At 41.8% G+C, this 25,906-nt stretch overlaps 2 protein-coding genes across 3 annotated transcripts in view; one reads left to right on the plus strand and one right to left on the minus strand.

Moving 5' to 3' along the window:
- LOC140910820 (NELL2-interacting cell ontogeny regulator 1) overlaps positions 1 to 12,235 on the minus strand; it is a 33,110-nt gene extending 20,875 nt beyond the window's left edge. Inside the window, exons 1-2 of one of the 2 annotated variants that reach the window (XM_073342738.2) lie at positions 11,798 to 12,235; positions 10,305 to 10,435 (exon numbers count right to left, since the gene is read on the minus strand). In XM_073342738.2, the coding sequence (XP_073198839.2) occupies positions 10,305 to 10,342 (38 nt within the window). In that variant the 5' untranslated portion in view covers positions 10,343 to 10,435; positions 11,798 to 12,235. The remainder of the gene's footprint in view (positions 1 to 10,304; positions 10,436 to 11,797) is intronic. The other variant, XM_073342740.2, reaches the window with a different exon arrangement.
- NELFA (negative elongation factor complex member A) overlaps positions 11,764 to 25,906 on the plus strand; it is a 35,457-nt gene continuing 21,314 nt past the window's right edge. The window contains exons 1-4 of the mRNA XM_073342736.2: positions 11,764 to 12,077; positions 19,403 to 19,574; positions 20,880 to 21,041; positions 22,015 to 22,104. Coding sequence (XP_073198837.1) covers positions 11,826 to 12,077; positions 19,403 to 19,574; positions 20,880 to 21,041; positions 22,015 to 22,104 — 676 coding nt within the window. The 5' untranslated portion in view covers positions 11,764 to 11,825. The remainder of the gene's footprint in view (positions 12,078 to 19,402; positions 19,575 to 20,879; positions 21,042 to 22,014; positions 22,105 to 25,906) is intronic.

Raw genomic sequence — 25,906 nt, forward strand, 5'->3', positions numbered from 1 at the left:
AATGTAGATGTAGCCTTAATTTTGAAAGGAAAATACTAAATTGTCACTTTTTCCTAAGAGAGAAGTCAGGGAACCAGGTGGCTCAAAAGCTTGGCAATGACATGAAAAACTTTTAAACTCAAGATTAGTGAGTTAAATCTGGCCCAGAGTAGTAGTGACTAGCACTCAGTATCTCAATGGACAGGTGCACCTCTGGATGTTTTATTGACAGAATGACATTCTTGAAGGAGTATTAATTCTGGCCTGCCTTCCCAATCCAAAAAGAAAGAGAGAGAGAGAGAGAAAATTGTACATGTCAGTGAAGAGACTAGGGAACAGAAATAACTCTTCAAAGTAAAGAAAAGGCAGCCTTAAGATCCCAATTAAACCATCTTCATTTAGATCAGACACAAGCACAGCAACTCAGAAAGTACCTTCATCCCCAAAACAAATGTAACAAAGCTGTATTGGGACAGTGCCTGTGCCACGCCAAATTGCATTGGCATTCTCATTCTCACATGCAGACTTATAAGTTTTGTGTGTTTTGTGCATAACGTTGTGCCGCAGATGCTTTTGAAGTAAAGGATAAAGGAAAACAGAATTTCTGTTCACAGTGGGCCAGCTAATTAAAGGTCAACGACAGACTGAGCTGAACACATGACTCTGGGTCCATGAAGGCATTAAATATAGACAATTCCCAAATTGGAGTGTTTTAATAGTCCAGGGCTTGGAAAGAGTGAGGAGAGAGAACATATTGACGTACCCTCTGTCCCTTTTCTTTCAAGCTGGCTTTGAAATTTCCCAATGGAAACATTTCCTCTGTTTCTAGAGACCAGCTGTTCAGCAAGAGATGGGAAATAGAGGGAGCAACAGTCAAGCAGCTTTGAAATCTGCTCATGCTGGCACACTGAAATTTGTATTAACTCATACCTATGACAGCAATTAAAGAAATAAGACACTTCATGAAGTAATTCTCATCTCGCCTCCTCCCCCAGTATATTTGCATGCACAAAAAAGGCAATGGGGCTTTGTGATGGGGGTCACTCACCTCCCATGAGTGCCTTCTGTCAGCCAGGTGCAATCCTGCACTCTTTTCTTCTCATGGTGCCCCTTGTCATCTATTGCCCTTGTCAGGCATGCCTTCAGTGGCTCAACCCTGTGGCCAAGTCACACACAGTGAAACGCTGTGCCTTTGGTAATGTCAGTCAAACGTGAACAAACAAACCCCTTCCAGGGTAAAAGGTCCAACAGGGCCTGTCCCTGTGCCCATGGTAATGTCTACAGCCCTGTCTCTGGGCTCAGATCTCAGCCCCTTCTGGGCTAGCTTTAAGTCCATCCCTGCCCTGTTATAGAGCAGTCCCCCCAGGGCTTCCTCCCTGGAGACTCTTTAAGTCCTGCCCTTCACTTGGGCCTCTAAATAAGTCTTAACCCCTTCTTGGGACTTAGACCACCCTGCCAGTGAGGGGACCCAGCCTGCCCACTACTCAGGGTCCCAACCCAAGGACCCTATAAATAGCAGCCACTAGCCCTCGAGTGATAGAGTGATCTAAACATTCTCTGCCCTATAATAGTTGCTGCTGCTATTCCCTGGGTCACTTCCCATGTAGCCCCTTACTCAGGGCTGAAGTTCTTCCTCACGGAATAACAATGTCACTACAACCTGTCTTCTGGTTCTCCACTGAGCTCCAGCAAGGACCACCTTCCTTGCTCCTCTGGTCCCAGCCAGCAACTGACCTGCTCAGCCCCTGCAGCTCCTTTAATCTGAGCCTGCTGTGCTCTGATTGGCTGCTTTCCTACATCCTTTCTAGGCAGGCCTGGAGAACCCACCTTTATTGCTCCTTTTCTGGGGCGGGGTGTGGTAGGAGGACCATGAGGTCTCCAGCAGGGGGCCTCAAAGGGCCTGGTACACTCCATTACAGGTGCATTCAGTGTCCACCCTCACTCCTAAACTAGACTCCAGGGAGGGTGTAAACTAGGTTTAGTGTAAATTGTGGTGGCTGGTGCTAAATTTGTATGCCACACCCAATCATCAGAGGCTCCTCAAAGGGTCATGTCCCAAGAGTGTATTGACATCATAGAAAAGTAAGTAAACCAAGAAAAGAGCAGATAGGAGGGCAAGTTGCAGGAACCAGACTGACGGCACAGTAGAACATCCATTGACATCAAGTGATACAGAGTGATCTAAACATTCTCCAGCAAGTTCTCAGTGCTGCCTCAGGGAGAACACCACCCAAAATATAGCAAACAGTAAAGAGAAAATCCAAGTTCCAGCCCCCTATCCCCATACTCCCCACACAGAGATTCAAGTTCACATAACACAAGAATGAAAACCCAGGGCTCCTAAACTATATATGCCCTTGTATTATAGTCAACAACATGTGCATCTGAGCACCTTCCAGCAGTGGATTAAACCACATTTTTCATGCGAGGTTTGTTCTCTCATCTTCTCCCCAGGGGAAGATTTATTTGTTCAGTGTAATATTGAGGGATTTGTTTTTACAGATGCACCCATTGCTCTGTGGTTAGGCTGAAGGAGTGCACCTGGCACTTAGTACAGAAAGTGGTGATGTTTATGATGGTCCTTCATTCCTGTGAGAATTTGTTCCACAGTCTGTGAACAGCCCCTGAGAAAACTGTCTCTTGCACAGGCAAGCTTTACCCCTGTGTTAGAAAGCTCCATTGTGTCTAGGGAGTGGAGTTGTCAACGATGGTCCTCATCCCAGAGCATTAGGTGATATTTTAAATATCCCAGGCCACTGAGAGCCTTGAAGGCAAAGACAGACCTGGAACTGGACTTGATAGTCTGTGGGAAGCCAGCAGAGGACGTGGAAGACAAGGCTCCTGTGCTCTCGCTGGCCCTTGTTGCTGAGGAGTCATGCTGCAGTGTTCTGTACTAGCTGGAGTTTCCTAAGGGCTGCTGGCTCCATGCCCAGATGCTCTCTGGGCTACAGAAATGCAATGTAAGTGATGTCCAGAACACACACACGCCTCTTACCACTGAAGCTGGAAACTGGACATCTGCAGATCTTTCAGGAGCAGTCATTTAAACAGATGCAGTTATTCAGCAAAACCTTGACTGATATATTCATACCATTTCACTTTTGTATACTTCTGCATGAAGGATTCCTCCTCCCCTTCCTGGCCCTGGGGAGGTCACTGGCACCCAGCCCAGTTATCCAAGGTGGCACAAGGGACAAAATTCGGCACAAGTCTACAGATCAATAACACACCTGAGGCTTTTCAAATAGTCTGCTTACAATGTCTAGATTAATTAACAAGCAGTAAAGGACATGTTCTTCCTGAAGCTACCTCAGCAGACTAACAGTGAGCTAAAATGTAACCCTTCTTCAGAGGTGTTTTCTCTCTTGTGCCAGAAGCCAAACAAATGAGGTGCAAACCATTGAACCAACTGAAATAACAGGTCTGTATTCATTTGCTTCAGTCTTCACGGCTGAGGATATTAGGGAGATTCCCAAACCTGAGCAGTCTTTTGTGACAAATCTGAGGAATTGTCACAGATTGAAGTGTCACTAGAGGAGGTTTTGGAATTAATTGAGAAACTTAACAGTAACAAGTCACCGGGACCAGATGGCATTCACCCAAGAGTTCTGAATGTTCAAATGTGAAATTGCAGAACTGTTAACTATGGTTTGTAACCGGTCCTTTAAATCAGCTACTGTACCCAATGACTGGAAGATAGCTAACGTAACGCCAATATTTAAGAAGGGTTCTAGAGGTGATCCTGGCAATTAGAGACCACTAAGTCTCATGTCAGTACCGGGCAAATTAATTGAAACAATAGTAAAGAATAAAATTGTCAGACACATAGAAGAACATAAATTGTTGCGCAAAAGTCAACATGGTTTCTGTAAAGGGAGATCATGTCTTACTAATCTATTAGAGTTCTTTGAGGGGGTCAGACATGTGGACAAGGGGGATCCATTGGACACAGTGTACTTAGATTTCCAGAAAGCCTTTGATAAGGTCCCTCACCAAAGGCTCTTATGTAAATTAAGTTGTCATGGGATAAGAGGGAAGATCCTTTCATTGAATGAGAGCTGGTTAAAAGACAGGAAACAAACGGTAGGAATGAATAGTAAAGTTTCAGAATGGAGAGGGGTAACTAGTGGTGTTCCCCAAGGGTCAATCCTAGGACCAATCCTATTCAACTTATTCATAAATGATCTGGAGAAAGGGGTAAACAGTGAGGTGCAAAGTTTGCAGATGATACTAAACTGCTCAAGATAGTTAAGACCAAAGCAGACTGTGAAGATCTTCAAAAAGAGCTCACAAAACTAAGTGATTGGGCAACAAAATGGCAAATGAAATTTAATGTGGATAAATATAAAGTAATGCACATTGGGAAAAATAACCCCAACTATACATACAATATGATCAGGGCTAATTTAGCTACAACTAAATCAGGAGAAAGATCTTGGCGTCATCGTGGATAGTTCTCTGAAGACATCCACACAGTGTGCAGCAACAGCAGCCAAAAAAGCAAACAGGATGTTAGGAATCATTAAAAAAGGGATAGAGAATAAGATGGAGAATACCTTATTGCCCTTATATAAATCCATTGTACGCCCACACCTTGCATACTGCATACAGATGTGGACCTTCATCTCAAAAAAGATATTCTGAATCTTTTCTAATGCCAGTAAAGGGCAACTAAAATGATTAGGGGTTTGGAATGGGTCCCATATGAGGAGAGAGTAAAGAGGCTAGGACTTTTCAGCTTGGAAAAGAGGAGACTAAGGGGGGATATGACACAGGTATATAAAATCATGAGTGGTGTGGAGAAAGTAAATAAGGAAAAGTTATTTACTTGTTCCCATAATATAAGAACTAGGGGCCACCAAATGAAATTAATGGGTAGCAGGTTTAAAACAAATAAAAGGAAGTTCTTCACTCAGTGCACAGTCAACCTGTGGAACTCCTTGCCTGAGGAGGTTGTGAAGGCTAGGACTATAACAGGGTTTAAAAGAGAATTGGATGAATTCATGGAGGTTAAGTCCATTAATGGCTATTAGCCAGGATGGGTAAGGAATGATGTCCCTAGCCTCTGTTTGTCAGAGGGTGGAGATGGATGGCAGGAGAGAGATCACTAGATCATTACCTGTTAGGTTCACTCCCTCTGGGGCACCTGGCATTGGCCACTGTCGGTAGACAGGATACTGGGCTAGATGGACCTTTGGTCTGACCCAGTAGGCCGTTCTTATGTTCTTTTAAACAAACAGCTGAATTTACATTAGTCATCACCTAAATGCCTTAGTCAGAATGATTATGCCAGTCTTCCTGGCATCTCTGCAGACTGATGGAGTAAAGTTGAGTTGCTTATTGCTAGTGTTTCCATAAAGTGAGAGAAAAGGAATAGCAAACAATATGCTGCCACCTTTTGGTTACATTTATGGGACCAGGTATTGCCTGGAAAAGTTTCTTCAGTGGAAATTAAAATAAAGCTGCACCCACTTGCCACAGTGAAACATTCTGACATTTCATAGGATGAAGGAAAGCATCCCTTCACATTCTAACAACTCTACTCAAAATTATCACATAAGCTTGATGGCTGTTTGGTCATTGGACAATACTAGAAAAATATCTATTTATTACAAAAACTTATCCCTACATCAAGTTTAGTATTGAAAGGGACCTGAGGACACAAATATGTGTAGCTTAAAACAAAACAACTATTGCACAGATGTTGGGCAAAAAATAACTGCCAGAATGGAAGGCATAGGTTCTCCTGCAACAATAGTTTGGAAAAATAAATGACTGAATGTGACAACTTTTTAAAAACTATTTATAGCAAATACAGACTTCAAAATGTTTTCCAAAATTTCATTGAGAGCATCTCAAACAACAAAAGAGGCTGAGTCCTACCGTTACTTTTGCTGTAGAGGCGGATGAATAATGGATTTTTTGGTTCACTAGCAATTCTGAAAAAAATTGGGTGGGAGTGGAGAGAAATAGTTTCAGGCTGAACCAAAACCAAAAATTTTTAGCATATCAAAAAATTTCAAAAAATTGTTTTGGGTTGAGCAAGACATTTTCTTTAACCCAAAACAAAGGTTTAATTTTAATTTAATAAAATTAAAGGAAATTTCTAAACAAAGTCATTTCGAACTGAAAAAATCAAAATGTCCTGTTCCAAAAATATTTAAACATTTAGATTTTTTTTTTTAATTTTTCTTTTTTTAGATTTTACTTAAACGATTTGGTGAAATTGATACAAATTCTGTTTGCCAAATCTGCATTTTTTCCACTACAAAAGTTTTGAACAAGTGCGCTCAGCTCTATTTTTCCTGGCCCTTTGTGGGTGAGGCGTTTAAGTTGAGATTTGGTTCTCCCTGCTCCCCTTTTCTGCTTCCTTCATTTCTTGCAATAAGTCTAACATGTATGAACAGCTGTATGGACCACTGGAAAAACTCATTTAAAACAACAAATGCTGTATAGCATTTGAAATACATTTTTGAAGATTAATTTTTCCAAGGTTCAGATTTACTGTTCATTATTGGTGGCACAGATAGCAAGTCTTATACTTAAGGTACCCTGACACTTTCCATCATAAGAGCTGTTATTAGGAGCTTATAACTTTGCCAGCCTTTAACCACTTGGGCTGACATTTTCCATGTCAATTGTCTGCCTCAGGCTGAATTTAGTTAGACTATTTTTGCTGAAACCATGTGCTTCTGAGAACCAACTAGGGGAAAATGTGTTGTTTTGTCCATGTTAGAAAAAATTCATACAATCATTTTGCTGAAATGCTCTTACACTTCCATGCTTTGGAGAAGGGGTTTGAAATTTGGCCTTTGTATCAAGGATGTTTCCATGAGAAACCCTGGCCAAGTTATAAGCCTTAGAAAAAAAAAACTCTCGTCTCACAAATTCTCAGTCCAGACTTGTTAAAAGGTTGGCAGCTAAATTCTCTGAAGAATCTGTCTGTACTGGACCTGCTCCATCCCCTCACAGCTTCTATGTGCCAACAGAACTTTGAATATACCAACTGAGCATACTCCATCTTGGGTACTGGGGCTGAGAAGGACTTCCTTTGCAATTGCTTCTTCCAGCTTGGGCTCTTCTGTGGTCCTGAGGGCAGGCAGACTGTCTCTCTTCTGGTACCCAGGGAACAAAGAGGAGGAACCAATTTAATGAATCCAGAAGGGAAAAGAACCATATGATGGGGTAGATTGGGACAAGGAACCCAGGGTCCAGGCTAGGATTGGGAGTTAGGGGAAGAGAGAGGGGTCTGGGAGAGGGGCAAAGGGGTCAGTCTTTTGTGGGGAGAGAGAAAGGGGCAGAAGGGTCTGTGACAACTAGAGGACACGCCTTTCCAGAAGCTGGCATGGAACCCAAGGTTCACTATATAGTTATAGTGGATCACAAACTAAATATGAGTCAACAATGTAATACTGTTGCCAAAAAAATCAAACATAATTCTGGTTTCAGAGTAGCAGCTGTGTTAGTCTGTATTCGCAAAAAGAAAAGGAGTACTTGTGGCACCTTAGAGACTAACAAATTTATTTGAGCATAAGCTTTCGTGAACTACAGCTCACTTCATTGGATGCATTCAGTGGAAAAAAGCCTAAGGAGTGGAGTGAAGACTGGAACTGGCTAGGTAAGGGGAATGGGACATGGACTGGAACAAGGACAGATTAGAGGGGTTGGGGCAGAAGGGATCCCGCTTGGAAAGGATAGAAAGAAACTGTGCTCACAGCAAGCTCCCCTCCAGAGTCTGGCATGGTATTACCAAGATTCCGGAGACTCACCATTCCTCTGCTGCCAGCAAAGATTTGTGAAACCTCCTGGCAAAGTATCCCATCTCCTACTGGGCTGATGATGACACCTACTACTGCTATCAGTTTCTCCCTCAGCTCAAGTCGCAGAGGTCTGTGTTATAGATCTAAAGGTTCCAACAGTGCGTGTGATGCTGGCAAACCAGGTGCAAGCTCATGCCAGAGTCCCCGTGTCTCAGTAGAACACTGACAAATACATAGCAGGAATCAGTCTGGCTCACTTATGTGTAGGGCTCTGTGTTTGCCACGGAGGTTGTGGAAGTCACAGATTCTGTGACTTCCTGTATCCTCCATGACTTCTGCAGCAACCAGCCAGTGTGGCTGTCCCCATGGCCGCCCAAGCAGCTGACCCTGGGGCCAGTCACTCAGGTGGCCCCACAGCCAGTCTCACCAGTTGCTGCTGGAGCGGCCCCCACCCCATCTGCTACTCTGGAGGCCCAGGGAACCCGGCCCCAGGGACCGCCTGAGCAGCAGCCAATGCAGCTGGCCCTGGGGAATGCCTGAGCAGCAGCCCCAAGGGCAGCAGTTGACCCTGGGGTGCCCCCTGGTGGTTGCTAGAGCAGCCACAGGCCCCCCCCGAGGCTCCTTCCCTGGTAGCTGGTGCCACAGCCAATTTGGGGTTTGTGCCCTGCTTCCTAACAGTCTGCCCTGAGATTTTCACTCACACTCGAGTCACTGTAAATAGCCCTACATATCCGATGACCCATGTGGGTGTCAACATGACCACATGATGAAATTTGTTTTTTCAATATTTTTAAAGGTAGGAAGTTACACGTAAAAAACTTCACTCAACAGAGGCACAAAGGTTAAGTGATTTGTCCAAGTGCACAACATGTGATGGACTAGAGGTGTGATCCCATAATGGCAGAAAGCTAAAAAGTGACAATTTTTAAGTGCTTATATACAAATGCTAGAAGTCTAAATAATAAGATGGGTGAACTAAATGTGCCTTGTATTAAATAAGGATATTGATATACTAGGCATCACAGAAACTTGGTGGAATGAGGATAATCAATGAGACACAGTAATACCAGGGTACAAAATATATCAGAAGGACAGAATAGGTTGTACTGGTGGTACTATATGTGAAAGAAAGCATAGAGTGAAAGGAAATAAAAATCTTAAATGAACCAAACTGTACCACAGAATCTCTATGGATAGTAATTTCATGCTCTAATAGTAAGAATATAGCAATAGGGATATACTACTGCCCACCTGACCAGGATGGTGATAATGACTGAAATTTTCTGGGAGATTAGAGAGGCTACAAAAATAAAAAAACCTCACTAATAGTGGGGGATTTCAACTAACTCAGGACACAACGCAAAGACAAAGTTTCTTGACACCTTAAATGACTGCTTCTTGGAGCAGCCAGTCCTGAAACCCTCAAGAGGAAAGGCAATTCTTGATTTAGTTCTAAATGGAGCACAGAGTCTGGTCCAAGAAGGGAATATAGCTAAACCACTTGGTAATAGTGACCATAGCATAATAAAATTTAACATCCGGGGGGACGGGGACGACACACCACAGCAACCCATCACGGTAGCATTTAATTTCAGAAAGAGGAATTACAGAAAAATGAGGAAGTTAGTTAAACAGAAATTAAAAGGTACAGTGCCAAAAGTGAAATCCCTGCAAACTACATGAAAACTTTTTAAAGACACTGTAATAGAGGCTCAAATTAAATGTATACCCCAAATTAAAAAATGTAGTAAGAGGACCAAAAAAGTGCCACTGTGGATAAACAAAGTCAAAGAAGCAGTTGAGGCAAAAAGGCATCCTTTAAAAAGTGGAAGTTAAATTCTATTGAATAGAAAGGAGCATAAACTCTGGCAAGTGAAGTGTGAAAAAAAAGGAAGGCCAAAAAAGAATTTGAAGAATAGCTAGCCAAAGATTCAAAAAGCAATATTAAAAAAAAAACAAAACAAAACAAAAAACCCTGTAAGTATATAAGAAACAGAAAGCCTTTCTAAACAACCAGCAGAGTCACTGGATGATCGAGATGCTAAAGGCGCACTTATCCCCCTTAAGGCCATTGTGAAAAAACTAAATGAATTCTTTGCATCAGTCTTCATGGCATCGGTTTTCATGGAGGGAGATTCCCCAACCTGAGCCATTCTTTTTCGATGACAAATCTGAGGAACTGTCCCAGATTGAGGTGTCAGAGGAGATCTTGGAAAAAAATTATAAATTAAACAGTAATAAAAGTCACCAGGACCAGATGGTCTTCACCCAAGAGTTCTGAAGGAACTTAAATGTGAAACTGCAGAACTACTAACTGTGGTTATGTAACCTATCATTTAAATCTGCTTCTGCACCAGATGACTAGAGGATAGCTAATCTGACATGAATATTTTTAAAAGGCTCCAGAGGCGATCCCAGCAATTACAGGCGGGTAAGCCTAACTTCAGTACTGAGCAAACTGGTTGGAAACTATAGTAAAGAACAGAATTATCAGACACATAGATGAACATGATTTGCTGGGCAAGAGTCAACATGGTTTTTGTAAAAGGGGAAATCATGCCTCACCAATCTACTAGAATTCTCTGAGGGGGTCCAACAAGCATGTGGACAAGGGGGATCCAGTGAATATAGTGTACTTAGATTTTCAGAAAGTCTTTGACAAGTTCCCTCACCAAAGGCTCTTCATGGATCAGTAACTGGTTAAAAGACAGGAAACAAAAGGTAGGAATAAATGGTCAGTTTTCAGAATGGAGAGAGGTAAATAGCGGTGTCCCCCAGGAGTCTGTACTGGAAACAATACTGTTCAATATATTCATAAAGGGTCTGGAAAAAGAGGTAAACTGTGAGGTGGCAAAATCTGCAGATACAAAATCCTTAAGTGTGGCAGGGTCACCAAATTCATGGTCTCCAGCCATGCCCAGAAAGATTCCCCTATTTTAATTTAGTTTATTGCTATATTAAAATAAGCATTTTAAGCTGTATTTATAAGGCCCTGAACCTGCAGAGACTATTTTTCCTGCTTTTGGTGTGAACACGGAGATGACTTCCTCCTGTCACCATCACCCCCCCCCCCCACTAAAATCTTTGGGGAGATGATGAAAAAGGCAGTTAACTTTGCTTCTGTCAAAGCACAGCATTGCAAGTTGATTTCATCATCTATCAATTTGGTGGCAGGTTGGGTTTGTTGTTTTGAAAGGAAGAAAAGAGGGGGAACAAACTAAGGACCAAAGAAGTGAGTTGCCCAGACACCACAGTGGAGGGTGTAGATTAGAGCATCGGGCTGACTGGTCAAAAGAAGGTGGGGGGAGAGATTGGAGACTGGAGAAGTCTTATATATATTTAAAATATTTAAATATTTTATATAAGTAAATATACATTGCAAACTTTTCCGGCCAGCTCTAGCCTACAACAGGCTGCCACCGAGTCAGAAACGGTCGGTACCGTCCAATGGGCAGAGCACAGCCCCGGGCGCGGGGAAGCTGCTCCGCGCAGGGCTGAGCGGAGAGTTCTTGGGCTTTGGCGGGCAACAGCTGTGCTGGCTACTGGCCAGTGAGGCGCGGGGCTGAAGTGGGAGGAAGGAGGAGAGCGGATGGACGGAGAAGAGGGGCGGGGAGACAAGAGGTGAAGGTGTGGGAAGGGGGAAGAAATGAATGAGGGAGAGAGAAGGGCAGAGGGAGCGGGCACAGGGAAGGGGCCTGGCTCAGAGCCGCTGCTCCGTCTGGCTGAGGGGCGCGCTCCAAGACGCTCGACCTTCAGACCCGTCCCGTGGCCCGTTACTACCACAAGGGAGCATTGGGGACACAACCAGCCCGCGGAGAGGGGTAGGAAGCCAGTCTGTCGGTAACGCTTCCCCTCAACAGGGGGTGGCCATATTGCAATACGGAAGAGAGGCGCCATTTTGCATCACAGGAGATTTGCTCAAGAGCCGGCTCTTCCTCTCCAACAGGGCGCCGCCATTTTAGATTACGGAATTCCTTGCCCCCCCCATGGTGGAGTTTCTCCACTGGGCGCCGCCATTTTGGGTTACGAACGAAACGGCAGCCCAAAGGGGTCCTCACCCTCCCTTCGCTTAGGTGTCTTCATAAAATGCCCGCTGAGAATCCCCTCTTTTTTCGCCCCGCTCTCAAGATGGCGTCGATGCGGGAGAGCGACACTGGCCTGTGGCTGCACAACAAGCTGGGCTCCACGGACGAGCTGTGGGCGCCGCCGAGCATCGCCTCGCTGCTCACGGCCTCGGTGATCGACAACATCCGCCTCTGCTTCCACGGCCTCTCCTCGGCCGTCAAGCTCAAACTGCTGCTGGGGATGCTGCACCTGCCCCGCCGGGCGGTGGATGAGGTGAGAACAGGGCAGGGGCTGCACAGGAGCCGGGAAGGTCGGGGCTACGGCCCGGCAGGGCGGGCGGGCGGCAAACGTCCCCGTGTGGCGACGGCGCCGGTACCCGCCCTCTCCCCGTTAAATGGCGTCTGAGGAGCCGTGCGCGGAGTCTCGCCCCCGCCTGCTGGACACACCCCCGGGTGGGGGAGGGGGTATCAGTACTGCGCCCCCCCCGTCCTCCCCCGGGGCGTTACACTCAGTACCTGCCTGGTCTGGCCCCCACACAGTTATAACCCATAATGCCCCTACATCCACTCCCAGGGGGTCCTTGCCATGTGTTCCTGCCAAGCCCTCCCCCAGTTCCGCCAGCCCGACCAGCTTCCCCAGTTTACACTGAAATAGCTGTTCTGGATTGAGTGGCCAGCCCACTGAGACCTGTGTCTCTCAGTGGAGAGAGCGCTGGCCTTGAATCCACAGGGCCTGGGAGCCTCTGGCCTGATGGGTGACCTTGGCCAAGTCCTGGCCCACCTTTGTGCCTCAGTTTGCCCATCTGTAAAATGGGGGTATTGGTACTGTCCTTCTTTGTATTGTTTTGATGAAAGTGCTGTGTAAGATCTAGGCATTTAGTATTATTTGTTTAGCCAGTACTTTGAGGTTTCAATCTGTGATGAAAGTCAAGTGCTCGGAGACCCTCCTAATGGAAAGTGTAAAATGCAATCATTACTGTTACTCGTGTGTGGCACCCATGTGGGTGCCATACAGTCAGTCTTAAAAAGTCCCATCATTGCCCTCTTGTCTGAAACATGGTTGGGGGAGGGGTTGTTTTTCATCTTTAGGCTGATGAGTTATGAACCTGAGACTTTCACCAGGTACAACTGCTAGTGTAGTGGCTTCCTTCTGGGGGATTGTGTCTCTGGGCCAGCACCTGTGCTTGGAAGTAGGCCAGAGGAGCAAACTATATAGGGCAGTGGTTTTCAACCTGTGATCCGCACACTGTCTGAAATTTCCAAAGGGGTCTGCTCCTCCATTTGACGCTTTTTAGGAATCTGTAAATGCAGGGAAAAAAAGTTGAAAACCACCGATCTAGGGAATAGCCTAACTCTCCCCCCCCCCCCCCCGCCCCATTTGCACATCACTGGTCTATAATGCAGCACTGCAGTATGCTGCTGTAGCACTTGTAGTGTAAACATAGCCTAAGAGCCTTACCCTAGGGAGGACAGCAGCAAGTGCTGAAACTCGGAGAGGGAAAGAGCAGGGGTCTCTAGGGGGGATAGGAGAGGGATGTTGAAGTTCAAATGTCTAGGGGCTAGGAAATCAGAGTTGGCATGGCTAACTGGAGGTAGGAGGATGTAACAGTCTGAGTGGGGTGTTTTGAAGTGGCATTGAGTTGGAAGTCAGGAAGCTGCTGATTTGTGAGGGAATAGTTTTGCAATGGGAGGGCATTCTGGAGCATACATTTCCACAACTTGAGTCTTGAGGAATTTGCACTCTACTTCATGGCCGACATTGTTCTGTTTCCTGACAACACCAATGCAGATAGCGTGCAGGTTCAGCTTGAGTCTCACCTTTTCCGAGTAGATGTGCAGTTTGCAAGAGACTCATGTTTATGGATGCCATTGTCAGATAGGATATTTTTGTTGTTGAGGTGTGATAGTAGTGTTCTAAACACGGTGCGGGGGAAATTGTAAATAACCTGGATTAGTGCACACTGCACCCTCGAGAATTTACAACCAAATGTCCTAAAAGAGATATATGCAAAGCATCAAGTGTTTTAACCAATTGGTTTCAGAGTAGTGTGACTCAGAGTGGCTCTTGTAGGTTTTTCTGTGCAGTCATTCACTGAGTTATGTGTCACTGCAGTCTGTTTTTAAAAAGGCGCTTTCTTAGCATATCTACTTCCTGTGTATCTTTGAGACATACTGTAACTGCTTGCTAAGTGCCTGTCCCACCTCTGAATCTTCCTTACATTACAAATTCAATTATACTAATACAACAAAATAAAGCGGCCTCCCCAAAACCAGAAAATAGGAATCGCTCACCCCAGTCGCACATGATCCCTCTATATCAAGACCCCAGCTCTCATTACACCCAGAGTTAGCAAAAGCCCCAGAAAGCTTAGGTAAAAAAATGGGACTCGCTGTGTTCCCTGAAAGTTACCACATTGGAGGTATTTTGGATCAAGAGGAGTGAATTAAAAAGTTTGGGGCTCTTCATGGAGAACACTTGATTGGCTCTTGTCTCAAACTGATGGAGCTGCAGCTCAAGTGACACTGTAAAATAATCCATTGAAATGCTGCAAAGCCATCGATCTGAACAGTACTTCTGAGATACTTTTTATTAAAATACTGCTTTAAAATTAATCCAAATTTAATTAGGCTTGGCAGGTCACTTCACTCATTTTGACTTTTGTTAGCCTTGCTGACTCATTCAAACTATTGAAGAGTGAGCTAGTTTCTATTCTACCTCATGTATTGTCAAAACGGCCAGCTAAGCTCTGAATATAGAAACTTGTACTGGTGTTATTGACAGAGGCAGAAGTGCTGGCTTTTTCAGATTCTAGATGGAGTTTGTGAAGCTAGCAGCTACAAATTTTATCGTTTGACTTGTAAACTGAGCAAGCCTGCTCTTGAGAGAGACTTGCACAATGTAATTTTTTGGTCCCTTTTCAGAGTACTTGTGATCTGTTAAAACTGCTAGGGTACGTGACCTTTTTCCTCCATTTTCACCCACTTAAAACTTAAACATAAAAAAAATCATTATTATATAGGTAAAATCAGTTGAAGATGAAAAATTGTATAGTCGAATCCCAAAACTTTTTGCATTAGTTTTGTATTGTTAATAAAGTACCCCAGTGGAACAAAGCTATTAACCAAAGGGAATTCAGTGATGAGTTCATTGAGAAGGAACAATTGTTACATCAAAAGTGCATTGTTTTATAATAAACTAGCTCAAATTAAATGATGATGCTTAGGAAGTCACGTTAAACAGTGTTACAATCACACTTGTTATAGGATGACTTTAAAACAAGTAACAGCTGCTATTTAGCATTAACCTTACAGTTTCTTAGTCTTTTGGGCCAGAACAGTATTCATTTTTATATATGATACAGCACTGAGCACAATGTCATCCTTTAACAACAACTAATAATAATAAATTATTTTAATATAAGAGAGCTGTGGCTAGCTAAGAGTGAAAAGTCTTAATGTATATTCAGACTGATTTTTGAATTAGTTTGTATTATGAGTTGAATTGACCTGTGAAAATGACTTAGATTCAGTGTGATTAGACTTCATTAGCGTACTGCATGTTTTTCTTTATTCCTCATGTACATGTCTGCACTGATCAGGTGTTAGGACTCAGAGCATTGAGCTGGTGTCCTGAAAATGTTATGAGATTAGGAACAATGTTGCATTTGTTGGTTCTGAATGGTGTGTACAGTGTGTGTAACTGGTGTATCATGTGTACTAAAGGTATTAAACATCAAATTATATTGTGCTGTGTGGATAGTAGGTTGAATATAGGCTTTTTAAAGAGACAGTATCTTTCATCCTTCTAAAATGAGCACTGTGTGAAGTATATTGGTTAACAGTGGAACAGGATAATTGGGAAACCACTTCTGGACTACAGTGTATGTTGGGATGAATAGAATACATGGTGTTTGGTTTAAAAAGGATTTTTGATGGTCACTTGTCCATTCTTAATCCCTAAACCTCTCTGGGAAGTGTCAAGTCTATCTAAGAATATATCCAGTGAAGGTGATTCACAAACCTTCTTTGACAGCTTGATCCATTGCTTGAGTGTTCAGCTCCCCCGCCCCGCCCCCCCCAATAGTTTGCAACTTCCTTGGTACCTTTCATTCAGGAACTCCAAGTGTTTTACAAGTATTAATGAATTAATCCTTCCAGCACTCCTGTCGGGTAGGTAATTAACTTACATTTTCCTTACCACACCATAAACCCATTACTACTTGTTTGTCCTCACTGACTAATGAGAATAATTGGTGCCTGTCTTCTTAACATCTCTGTGTATTTGTAGACAATTGTTAAATTCATCCTTCGTACTGCTTTTCTCTAAGCTGAACGTGGCAGCTTTCCTAACCATTCCCTAATGGATTTATTTCCCTAACCTTTTGTTCTTTTTCTTCTAAACCCTTTGCAGCTAATCAGAGTTTTGAAATGATACCGAAAGCTCAATGCAGTTCTGAGTTCAGAGGAATAATTACCCTTATTTATTTTGCACAATATACTCCTGTTAACATGACCCATAGTGGCATGTGCATTTTTCTGCCAGGATTGCATTTACTCCTTTATGGCTAGGTTGTGTCATTATGCCCTGCATTTTGGGCAATGTGGTGTTGTGCTTCCCCTGGAGTACCCTGGGAGAGAGTTGTCTAAACCGGAGTCTTGTTTGCACTCCCTGATGCACTAGCATAACTACACTGAAGGGTACGGAGTCAAGGCTCTGCCCCCATCCACCTGCATGGGTGGGAAGTTGTCTGCTCCCTGCACACTAGAAGTGGTGGTATAAAGCACCGGAGTAAGGGGGGGTATATTATGCCACCTTAGTTCTTTGAGCTGCATGTAAGACAATCACTATCTGTCTTAATTTGTCATCCTTTACTTTTCCCTGGCCCTCTCTTGTATTTCCTATCTTACAGTTTATTGAATCCGATTTTATATTGAACTTGGCCATTTTTCCATTTTATTAAATATATACTGTATTTTAATCCCTTGTCACTAGAGAATTTTTGATCCTTTTGACCTTTACCATCTGCAGATATTAATATACTCTCCACTCCATTCTTCAGATTAATGAAAATGCTGATTAATAATAGACCTTTGTGGACTCCTATTCAACATCACCTTCTTAATGGACACTGAACCATTAAAAACAGTTAAGGTTTTTTAGCCAGTAGTAAAACCACTTTATAATTCTATTTAATCCACACTGCATTAGTGGTAGAAGTGGAAAGCAAATTAATAGGAACTACTTGGATGAAGCTGGAGCTCTTGTCTGGTTTTCTTGTCTGCTGCCAATAACTTGTCCCTTCCCTCCCATTCCCAAATGCTATGATTATTTATAATGCTGATGGCTGTTTGTTATTAGTGAAAATGAGTTTGGTTTTTCTCATGTTAATCTTTATAGTGATATTTGTCCAAGTTAAAGCCTTGCCATATTTTTGGCTGTCTGTACAAAATGTAATTAACTCCTCATTTCCATAGGTACTAATTTCACTCCTTTTTTTAAAGTATTTTTGCTAAACATTGATGTTTTAGGAAAGACCCATAAGGACAACTGACAAACTATGTTGGACCTGATCCTGAAGTCTATGATTAACAAGACTCTCGTTGGAATCAATGAGAGATTTGCCTAAGTAAGGATTTCAAGATTCGGTCCATAATGAAATTAACAATGTTGGAATGCAGTTCTGCTTTGAAAAGTAACTGTAAAAATGGCATGTGCGATTCTGTTGCCTCTGACTTGCATATCATATATGCTCAGTTTGCAAATAAATACATATTTTTCTAACTGCCAGATCTGTTAACTTAACCTGGGATCAGAGAGCCCAGTGGCGGTCTTCCTGATGCAAAACTAGAGAAAAGAGGAGTTTGAGGAGGAATATAAAAGAGGGCATTGAGGATGCTTGGCTATATGTAGAAAGCAGCCTGAAGAAAAAGCACTAACAGAGTGGTGGGAAGAAGAGACATAAGATGTTGACACTGAGGAAATGTATGGAAAAAATTACCACCAGGTCAGCTGAACCAGTGTTAAAACTGGTGGGAATCATAATATAGACAGCTTAGTCAGGGTCTATCATTCTTACCATATTACTCAAACGTACTGAAAGCATTATTGACTGTTCTGTGTTCACACTTACAATCCCTGAAAATCCCTATTCAAGTTCTAGAATTTGTATTGTGGACTGGAGAGGTCAAAGTATCATACTCTTCCCTCCCATTGCTTAATTCATTCCTTTTTTAAAATATAGCGGAAGCAGCTTCTGATGGAGGGGAAGCCCAATTTGGCCGTTTTGCCATTTTCCCCTCAGTTCTAGGCTGACACTGGGTTTTTTGCAGTGCTTAATTTGTGTCAGAGCTGAGTCTGGCACCTCTAGGCTTGGCATTTCATAGCCCTGGCACCTCTGCACTTGCTGCATCAGTTATGAAAGTAAAAAAAATTGTTTGAGCCCCAGCACCTCTTTCATTACAAATTAAGCACTGTTTCTTGTGAAGATTTGGGAGAGGGAGGCTTTGAGGGGAGCAGGGATTAGAAATTTGTGGAGACTTCTGTGCACAGCATAAATAAGACCGTAAATTAGCTTTCTGTAATTTAGGGTGTATGTGTTGGAGCAGGGGGATCACTATATAATCAGCAAAATCAAAAGGACCATTGACTTTATTTCTGAGGTCTAAAGATGCTTGGAAATGGAAGAGAGAACTGGGATATAATCTAATAATTTACTATTTTGGTGTAATATTTTTTTTTAAAAAGCAAAATATGTTCAAATAACAAAAGTCCTGTTGTAAATTAATAAGAGAAAGGAAATATAGAGTTAAGGATGAAGATCTCTCCTTGATTGTCTCATTGTGTTTGGATTCCTGAAAACAGTGTAAATTGTGCCATATGTACTGCAATATGTGATCACAATGGGATATGGAAAGGGCCATGTCTCAATATTAACTCTTAGTTTCCTTGCACTTCATCTTAAAACCCTTAGTCTTAGGACTGTGTATTGCCAATATGTCTTAATAGTGGTCACACAGTTTATGTTGACTCTATTTTTTTCTTGTGCTCTGGTAAGCACATGCTGCCTAAAGCAACATCTTAGCTCTGCAAAAGACTGGAGAGATTTAAAAAAGTCAATTTTTAACGTTCAAATAAGACATTAAAAAAAGTTTTTAAATCTGAATTTTCAACTCTCTCAGGGATTGAGCTACCTGTGAATAAAGTATAATGATTAAAACCAAATGTCAATATGTAATTTCAGTGAGATGATTGTATTTTCTTTATTTTTATTTATTTATGCTACGAACTAATAGATATTTTGACTAGTAGCTGAAATAAACTTTCCCCCTCTACAATCTTTTGACTTTTTCCCCAGTTGAACCTCCTGAAATAAGTTTTTAAAAATCATCTTTTCTTCATGGCACTCTGTAACAAAAAAGATGACTCTGGACATATGGCTTAAAGGTCTTTTTAACTGTGTTAAAACACAATATATGGGTTCCCCACAGGAAGTAAATATTGTGCATGTTTGTGCTGGTTTCTGAAAATATTTCCAGATACAAAGTAACCTTCTTAGAATTGTTTCCAATTTGTTGATTTTCTTTTCTCTTTTTTGTTAGATGAAAGGTGCACTGACTGAAATTATCCAGCTCGCTACCTTGGATTCAGACCCCTGGGTCTTAATGGTAGCTGATATTTTAAAATCCTTTCCAGATACTGGCTCCCTTAACCTTGATCTTGAAGAACAGAATCCCAATGTTCAAGATATTTTAGGAGAACTTAGGGAAAAGGGTAAGCAATCATTTGTTGTCTAAAATTACTCTGCATATTTTATATTTTTTGCATTCAAACCACTATGGGTGAAAGTCAATGAGGCAAGGATTACACCCTATGTGTTTGAGTCTAATGGGAAGCAATAAATGTGGGTCTAATTCAGCAGCTCTTTGCCACAGGAACTGTTCCACATGAGGCAGTAGAACTATGTAAGGAGTGCCTGAAATGAAATAAAACTGATGTATAATTTAATAAATATTACTTTTTGATTAAACTTGTATAAACTTTTAAAAGATCATAAATTAAACATTTTATTCCTGTCTTGCATTTTTTTTTTTTTTTTTTTTTTTACTAATCTTCAAGGGACTTCGGGTTGTCTACATTAGGAGAGAGGCTCTGTGCATTTGTTCATAGTTTCGAAAGCATGATATTATGCTTTCTCTCTAAGACGCCGATCCCAAAGCAGTGAGCTTTGTGTGGACAGACCCCTGTATTGAGCCTCATTAAAGATGAGCGTGTACATCTGTACTTCAAAGAACCAACCATTGTGCTATACAGATGGACTGCAACTATACTAGCAGTTCTTAGGAAGTGTCCCATCGGTGCAGCTTCACGGATGATGGCAGCAGTCAGAGCATTAGTGTAGTCTAGACTAAGGCAGTTAAAATGCCTGAGCCATGTATATGCTAGTACTCCCATAGTTACTGCTACCAGTGATACAGTACCAGTCTTCATGAAATAACAGGAACTGTCCCAAAAGTTGGAAGTGTAGAAGAGCCACCGAATGTAATGGACAGAAATGGTTGTAGAAGCCAGGATGCAGCAAAGTAATAGAAAAACTCCTTGGAAAGAGAACTGCATCATGCTTGAAAATAGGAATGATCATTTGCTGGTAGAAATCTTTACCTCTCGGTATTTTGTGGTCTGCCAGATTGGGTTTTCTATTTTTTGTTTGTTTTTTTGTGTTTTTTTTTAAATGTAGCTTCTGAGAATTAATCTTCAGCTGTTTTCTCCCGAGTACTGAAATATGTACAATACTTTAAAAATAACTTTACACTTGACTAGACAAATCTAACGTGGCCATCTTAAAAATAACATATTTCCTGTTTTATTAAATCCTTGTGAAGGGTTACTTCCTATAATATAGCTAGAGTTGGCAGGTTTCTGGAATAGTGATTATGAGCAAAACAGAAGTTTCCCTCGGGGTCTGAATAAATACTCTGAAGTTAAGAATCACCTGCACAAACTATATAAAAATTGTCTTGTAATTATCTGTGCAAGAGGTCCTTTTACCCACATGCATTATGTTAACTCTTTACACAGTAAGTGAATGTGAAACATCAGCTATGTTGCCGTTGGAGTGCCAGTACTTAAACAAAAATGCCTTGACAACACTAGCTGGGCCACTTACTCCCCCAGTGAAACACTTCCAGCTGAAAAGAAAACCCAAAAGTGCCACTCTTCGAGCAGAACTCTTGCAGAAATGTAAGTAGTAAACCAGCTAGTTGATCAGATACAGTTACAAATAGGATTGTAAAAGGCAGGCATAGAATTCAGTCTTGTTCTTCAGTACAGGAACACGTATCATATCTTCCCTTCTTACAAGAATATGTGCTGACTGGTTTTCCACAATACACAACAGTGCAGAAGATCAGGACGAAGCCTAGTGAAGCCATTCTGGCTGTCACCATATTAATATGCTAGTCTTGTTTTTGTAATTTAAATGCTGTTCAGATTTGAAGGCACTGAAAAAGCTTTTTTTTTTTTTCTCTGTTTAAAGCAACGTTAGATTCTTTGGTGGTTATATTTAGCAATCAGTTTGAGACTCATCAGGGAGAGCTTTTGTTAAGATGCTTGGGGCTCTTACCACAGAAATGAAACTGGAACCAAGCTGAGCTTTATTTTGTCATAGTTTTTGCAACAGGGAGCAGAGGCAGCCAGTACATGCTTTCCCTTGCTCAGTGTGCCTACTGTGAGTGAAAGCCAAGAAGATTTTCATTAACAGAAGGCAGGAAGTTTGGCCAAGCCATTCTTTAACTGAGTGAATTTAAAATATTGTACTGTACATTGCACTTTGCTGTAGCAACTTGCTTTTACCTTTCTTTGAGTTGATTAGTCAGTTTGATTGGATTAAAATATCAACTTGAGTAGCTAAGCATTTTGAATGAAATTTTTACCTTTTTTAACTTTCTACTTTCCCCTCAAGTAGATTGTTTGTTTATTTTTATGTTAGTTTGTATACTTCTGTAACTTAAAAGGATTGTGTAACAGATAATGCACCATTTGGGAAAAAAAATAATTAGATTATGTGATTTGTCTAACATTGATGACCTGTGTCAATTAAAGGTAGTTTCCCATCTTGTACTAGATTAGGTCCTAAAAGAATTTTATGTAGGATGTGCAGTAGTTTTAATTTCAAATACAAATTTTGAAATAACTAAAGCATTTCTCTTTTTAGCAACAGAAACTGCACAACAGCTCAAGAAGACTGCAGGAGTGCCTTTCCATGCCAAAGGAAGGGGGCTGGTCAAAAAAATAGATACAACAAGTATGACTCATTTTATATTACTACTCAGTAGAGAATAATGTATATGTCTATACAGCTCATATGTAGGTAAAATATAATGTTTGCAAAGAATAAAATTACAAGGTTTATATTTTTAAAAACTGGATTACAGAGAGGAGGGAAATGAAGCTCTATGGAAACATGAAAATATAAAAATAATGATGCACTTTAGTGAAGTAATCTTAAACTGATTTTCACATATGGAAAGGAGAACATGTGATAACCATAATATGGGGTAATTATTCCAGGTGAAATAGTATGAAATTCCTGCTTGGAATTTTTTTTCTTACATATATAGATGAGGTTATATATAAAAATAGTATATTTTATTGTAATTCTTAAAATAAGGTACAAAACTGTCAAACATAATTACCAAAAACATAAACAGTTCTGCGCATTAGAAGGGAAAAGGCAGATAAAGCCTATCAAACATTGACTCAAACAGATGCAAAGATTGCCTAGCTCTTACTAAGGATATTGTAGTAATTGAGAATAGTTGTTTTCTAAATGTAGAGAACTATAAATGCACCATTTTCTTGAAGTGTCAGTACCTTCAATATTTTAGGGTAGCAGTAGCACCACTACAGTTAAAATTGCACTCAAGATTTCCATTTTAATGGGGTGAAAAGAGTCTACACAAGTCAGTGCTCTGAGATGATCAGTTCCAAGTATTTGTTGTAATTTCTGAACTACTTGAATTTTCTGTTATCAGTTTGTAGTGGGGGAAAAAATTAAGGCCAATTATGCCAGTTTTTGAAACTGCTATGCAACTAAACCATGTTAGTGCCTGAAGTTTTTCCTTCAGGGCCTTCTTTAAACATCCTACAGCAATCTGAAGTGTGAAAATTGGTCTGATTCTTTGCTATGAGTAGATTGGAAGAATATTTAAAAGTTGCATTTTTAAAAAAATCAATAGATATTTAAGCTTTAAAATGTTACTGCTTGAATGTTGACATTGATACAGTGGAACTGATCAAGGTTGACACTGGTATAAGATAAGGAATATTGGTAGCACTGGAGCTATGTGGACACAATTTGCTGAAGATACAAGTTATAATGGTAGTGTTGGAGTTATCTCAGTACAATGACAAGGGGTTTCTGATGATCTAATTTATCAGACATACTGCTTACTACCACGCTACAGGAGTTCTGACCCTAATGAAATGTGGCTCTTTGTCCCCTGTTAAAGGACAGACCACAGATACAAGATAGTGGTTTGTCTACTCTAGACTTGGAGCTAATAAAGCTATCTCTTTAGCCCAAGCACTAGAGGCTCATACTTTCAGATCCAGAAGCCTCAGGTTCAATCCCCATGGATACATGTGAGGATTGAAACTCCTGTCAACCTCAGAAGCTTGGGACAAGCTTCCCTGGCCAGGGTGTAATCCATGCTTGCAGTGTTTCTCTTTGTATCCCACTCGTCAGGCTGTCTAGTGTGAAATAAGCCCTGGACCTCTGGATTTTAAAGCTATTGTTTGAGCTAGAGGATTAGGCCATTTGGTCAAAGGCAGGGGCAGACTCTAAAAGCTTCGTATGTGGGGTAGCCACTGTAGGAAACAAAGAGCCTTACAGGGTTAGCATTGGCTACACGTTTTTTTATAGAGGTGGTGGTTCAGGGCATTTTAAAATAGGTTATATCTTACAAGTGGTAAAGGACAAAATGGTGTCAGTGTATTCTGAATCCTTGGGCCATCAGATGTGGCGTAGGGTTCAAACAATGTATTAAACAGTTTAATACTTTGGTCATTCATTAACAAATGCCATCACTGTCAGTCACTATTGGTCTCGCCTTGTGTGCGGGAGCTAGTCTTACCTGCAAGAGCCCCCATGCATGTGCCCTCCTCTGTCCGACTTTCTAATTCTGGCCTCTTTTTCACCCAGCCCCCGACTTCTTCTGGCAGATGGAGAAGCTTCAGTAAGCTCAGATGTGCCTGTGATTCCAGGGAAGGATGCCAGCAGGAATGTGTTGTAGGTCACTTAAGATTTTCACAAAGATACATAAAAGCGGCAAAGAGTCCTGTGGCACCTTTATAGACTAACAGATGTATTGGAGCATGAGCTTTCGTGGGTGAATACCCACTTCGTCAGATGCATGTAGTGGAACTTATGCTCCAATACGTCTGTTAGTCTATAAGGTGCCACAGGACTCTGCCGCTTTTACAGATCCAGACTAACACGGCTACCCCTCTGATACAAAGGCACATGTTACATTTAATCCACATGTGACACTTCTTGGGGGTACCTATGGTTGTGAGAGACACCCGTACCACCTGCCCTCATCTGTGCTTACTATGGGTCAGTTCCCCAGCTTCACCAGCCTCTGGAAATGCAATCACTGACTTTACAGGTTAACAATATGCGCACTCTAACTCTCCACACGTGTTCCCGTGGAGTACCCAGCCTCTGATCACTGGATGCTCACAAAATTCCCGGAGCCTCTGCTCCCAAAAGAACAGTACATTTCAGCTTACCAGTTATACCTTAGATCGCAGCTCTGCTTAACACCCAGCAATTAGATATGTTTACAGTAAAAAGAAGATATTTATTTAACAAAGAACAGATCCAGGTGATAGCAAGTCGAAGTATTGGAAGCAAAGGGATACATAACAAAGTTCATAACATGCATTCTAGAATGTAGACTTACTTCATTGGCCAAGGGATGTCTAAGTTTAGTTCACCCCCAAAGTCTTCCCAGCATTTTTCAACCAAGCCTGACTATGATACTTTTTTCATAAAGCACACACGCAGTCAGCTTACTTCCTACATGAAGGATACAGAGTGAGTTCCTTTTTTCTTTCTACAGTTGTAGTCCAAAAATCCATTGTCTTCACTTGTAAACTGGATTCCCTCCTGCTGGGTTATTTCTTCCTGTAAATTCCTTCTCTTGAAGATTTTATAATCCCATCATTACTATTCAGCTCAGACTGTAAATGGGTATCCATTGTGAACCACACAATACTCAATTTACATATAGCCAGACAAACATCTCTTGCCTAAAAGAAACTTCTTTATCACCTTCTGGTGACCAGCTCCAATTCACATACCTTGAGAACATAATTTTCAATATATATACATGACTCCTTACATATTATCCATGTATACATTTCACAGTGATTATGATCACTAGGGTTACATCGCACCCTTGGCAAACTAATATGAAGACATCAGACCCAGTGGATCCCTGTATCACTTATGCACCCCTCTGCCAGTTGGCACCAAGAGGTCCCGGGTCACACCGCACAACTGCTGAGGCAGTAAGTTTAGTAAACATTTTGGGCATTTGTCACATGTTAGGTGCTGGTGTCACACAATGTGGCCATCCACAAATTCCCAGAATACTGGGCATTCCAGCACTTCTGGGAATTGCATGACCCCATTCCTGCCTGTGTGACCCTGCATTCACAGTGCATGCAAGATCACACTGGCAGGGATGGAGTGGCACACTCTTCAAAATAGCATAGTTTTGTCTAGTACTGGCTGGGGGACAAACTAGCCAAAAAGAGGACTGCCTCATATAAAACCAGACGAGTGGCCTCCTACACATACCGGTAGATTTCAAGGTAGAGAGGTGAGCTTCACATTGAGGACCCATCCAGAGTAGGAGCACAGTGGCCAGACCTGCTGTTGGAGTTCAGACATGCACCCAGCTGCTGCAGCTACTGTTGCCTGTATGCAACTTCCAGAAGTGCAAGTTAGGCTGTGGCATTTTTTTAGGAAGCAAGTAATGGTGTAGACTCCTTCGCAGAGGGTTACTCAGGCTGACAGATTATCATAACTGCTAAAT

Source organism: Lepidochelys kempii, chromosome 4, assembly GCF_965140285.1.
Source record: "Lepidochelys kempii isolate rLepKem1 chromosome 4, rLepKem1.hap1, whole genome shotgun sequence".
NCBI classification, from domain to species: domain Eukaryota; kingdom Metazoa; phylum Chordata; order Testudines; family Cheloniidae; genus Lepidochelys; species Lepidochelys kempii.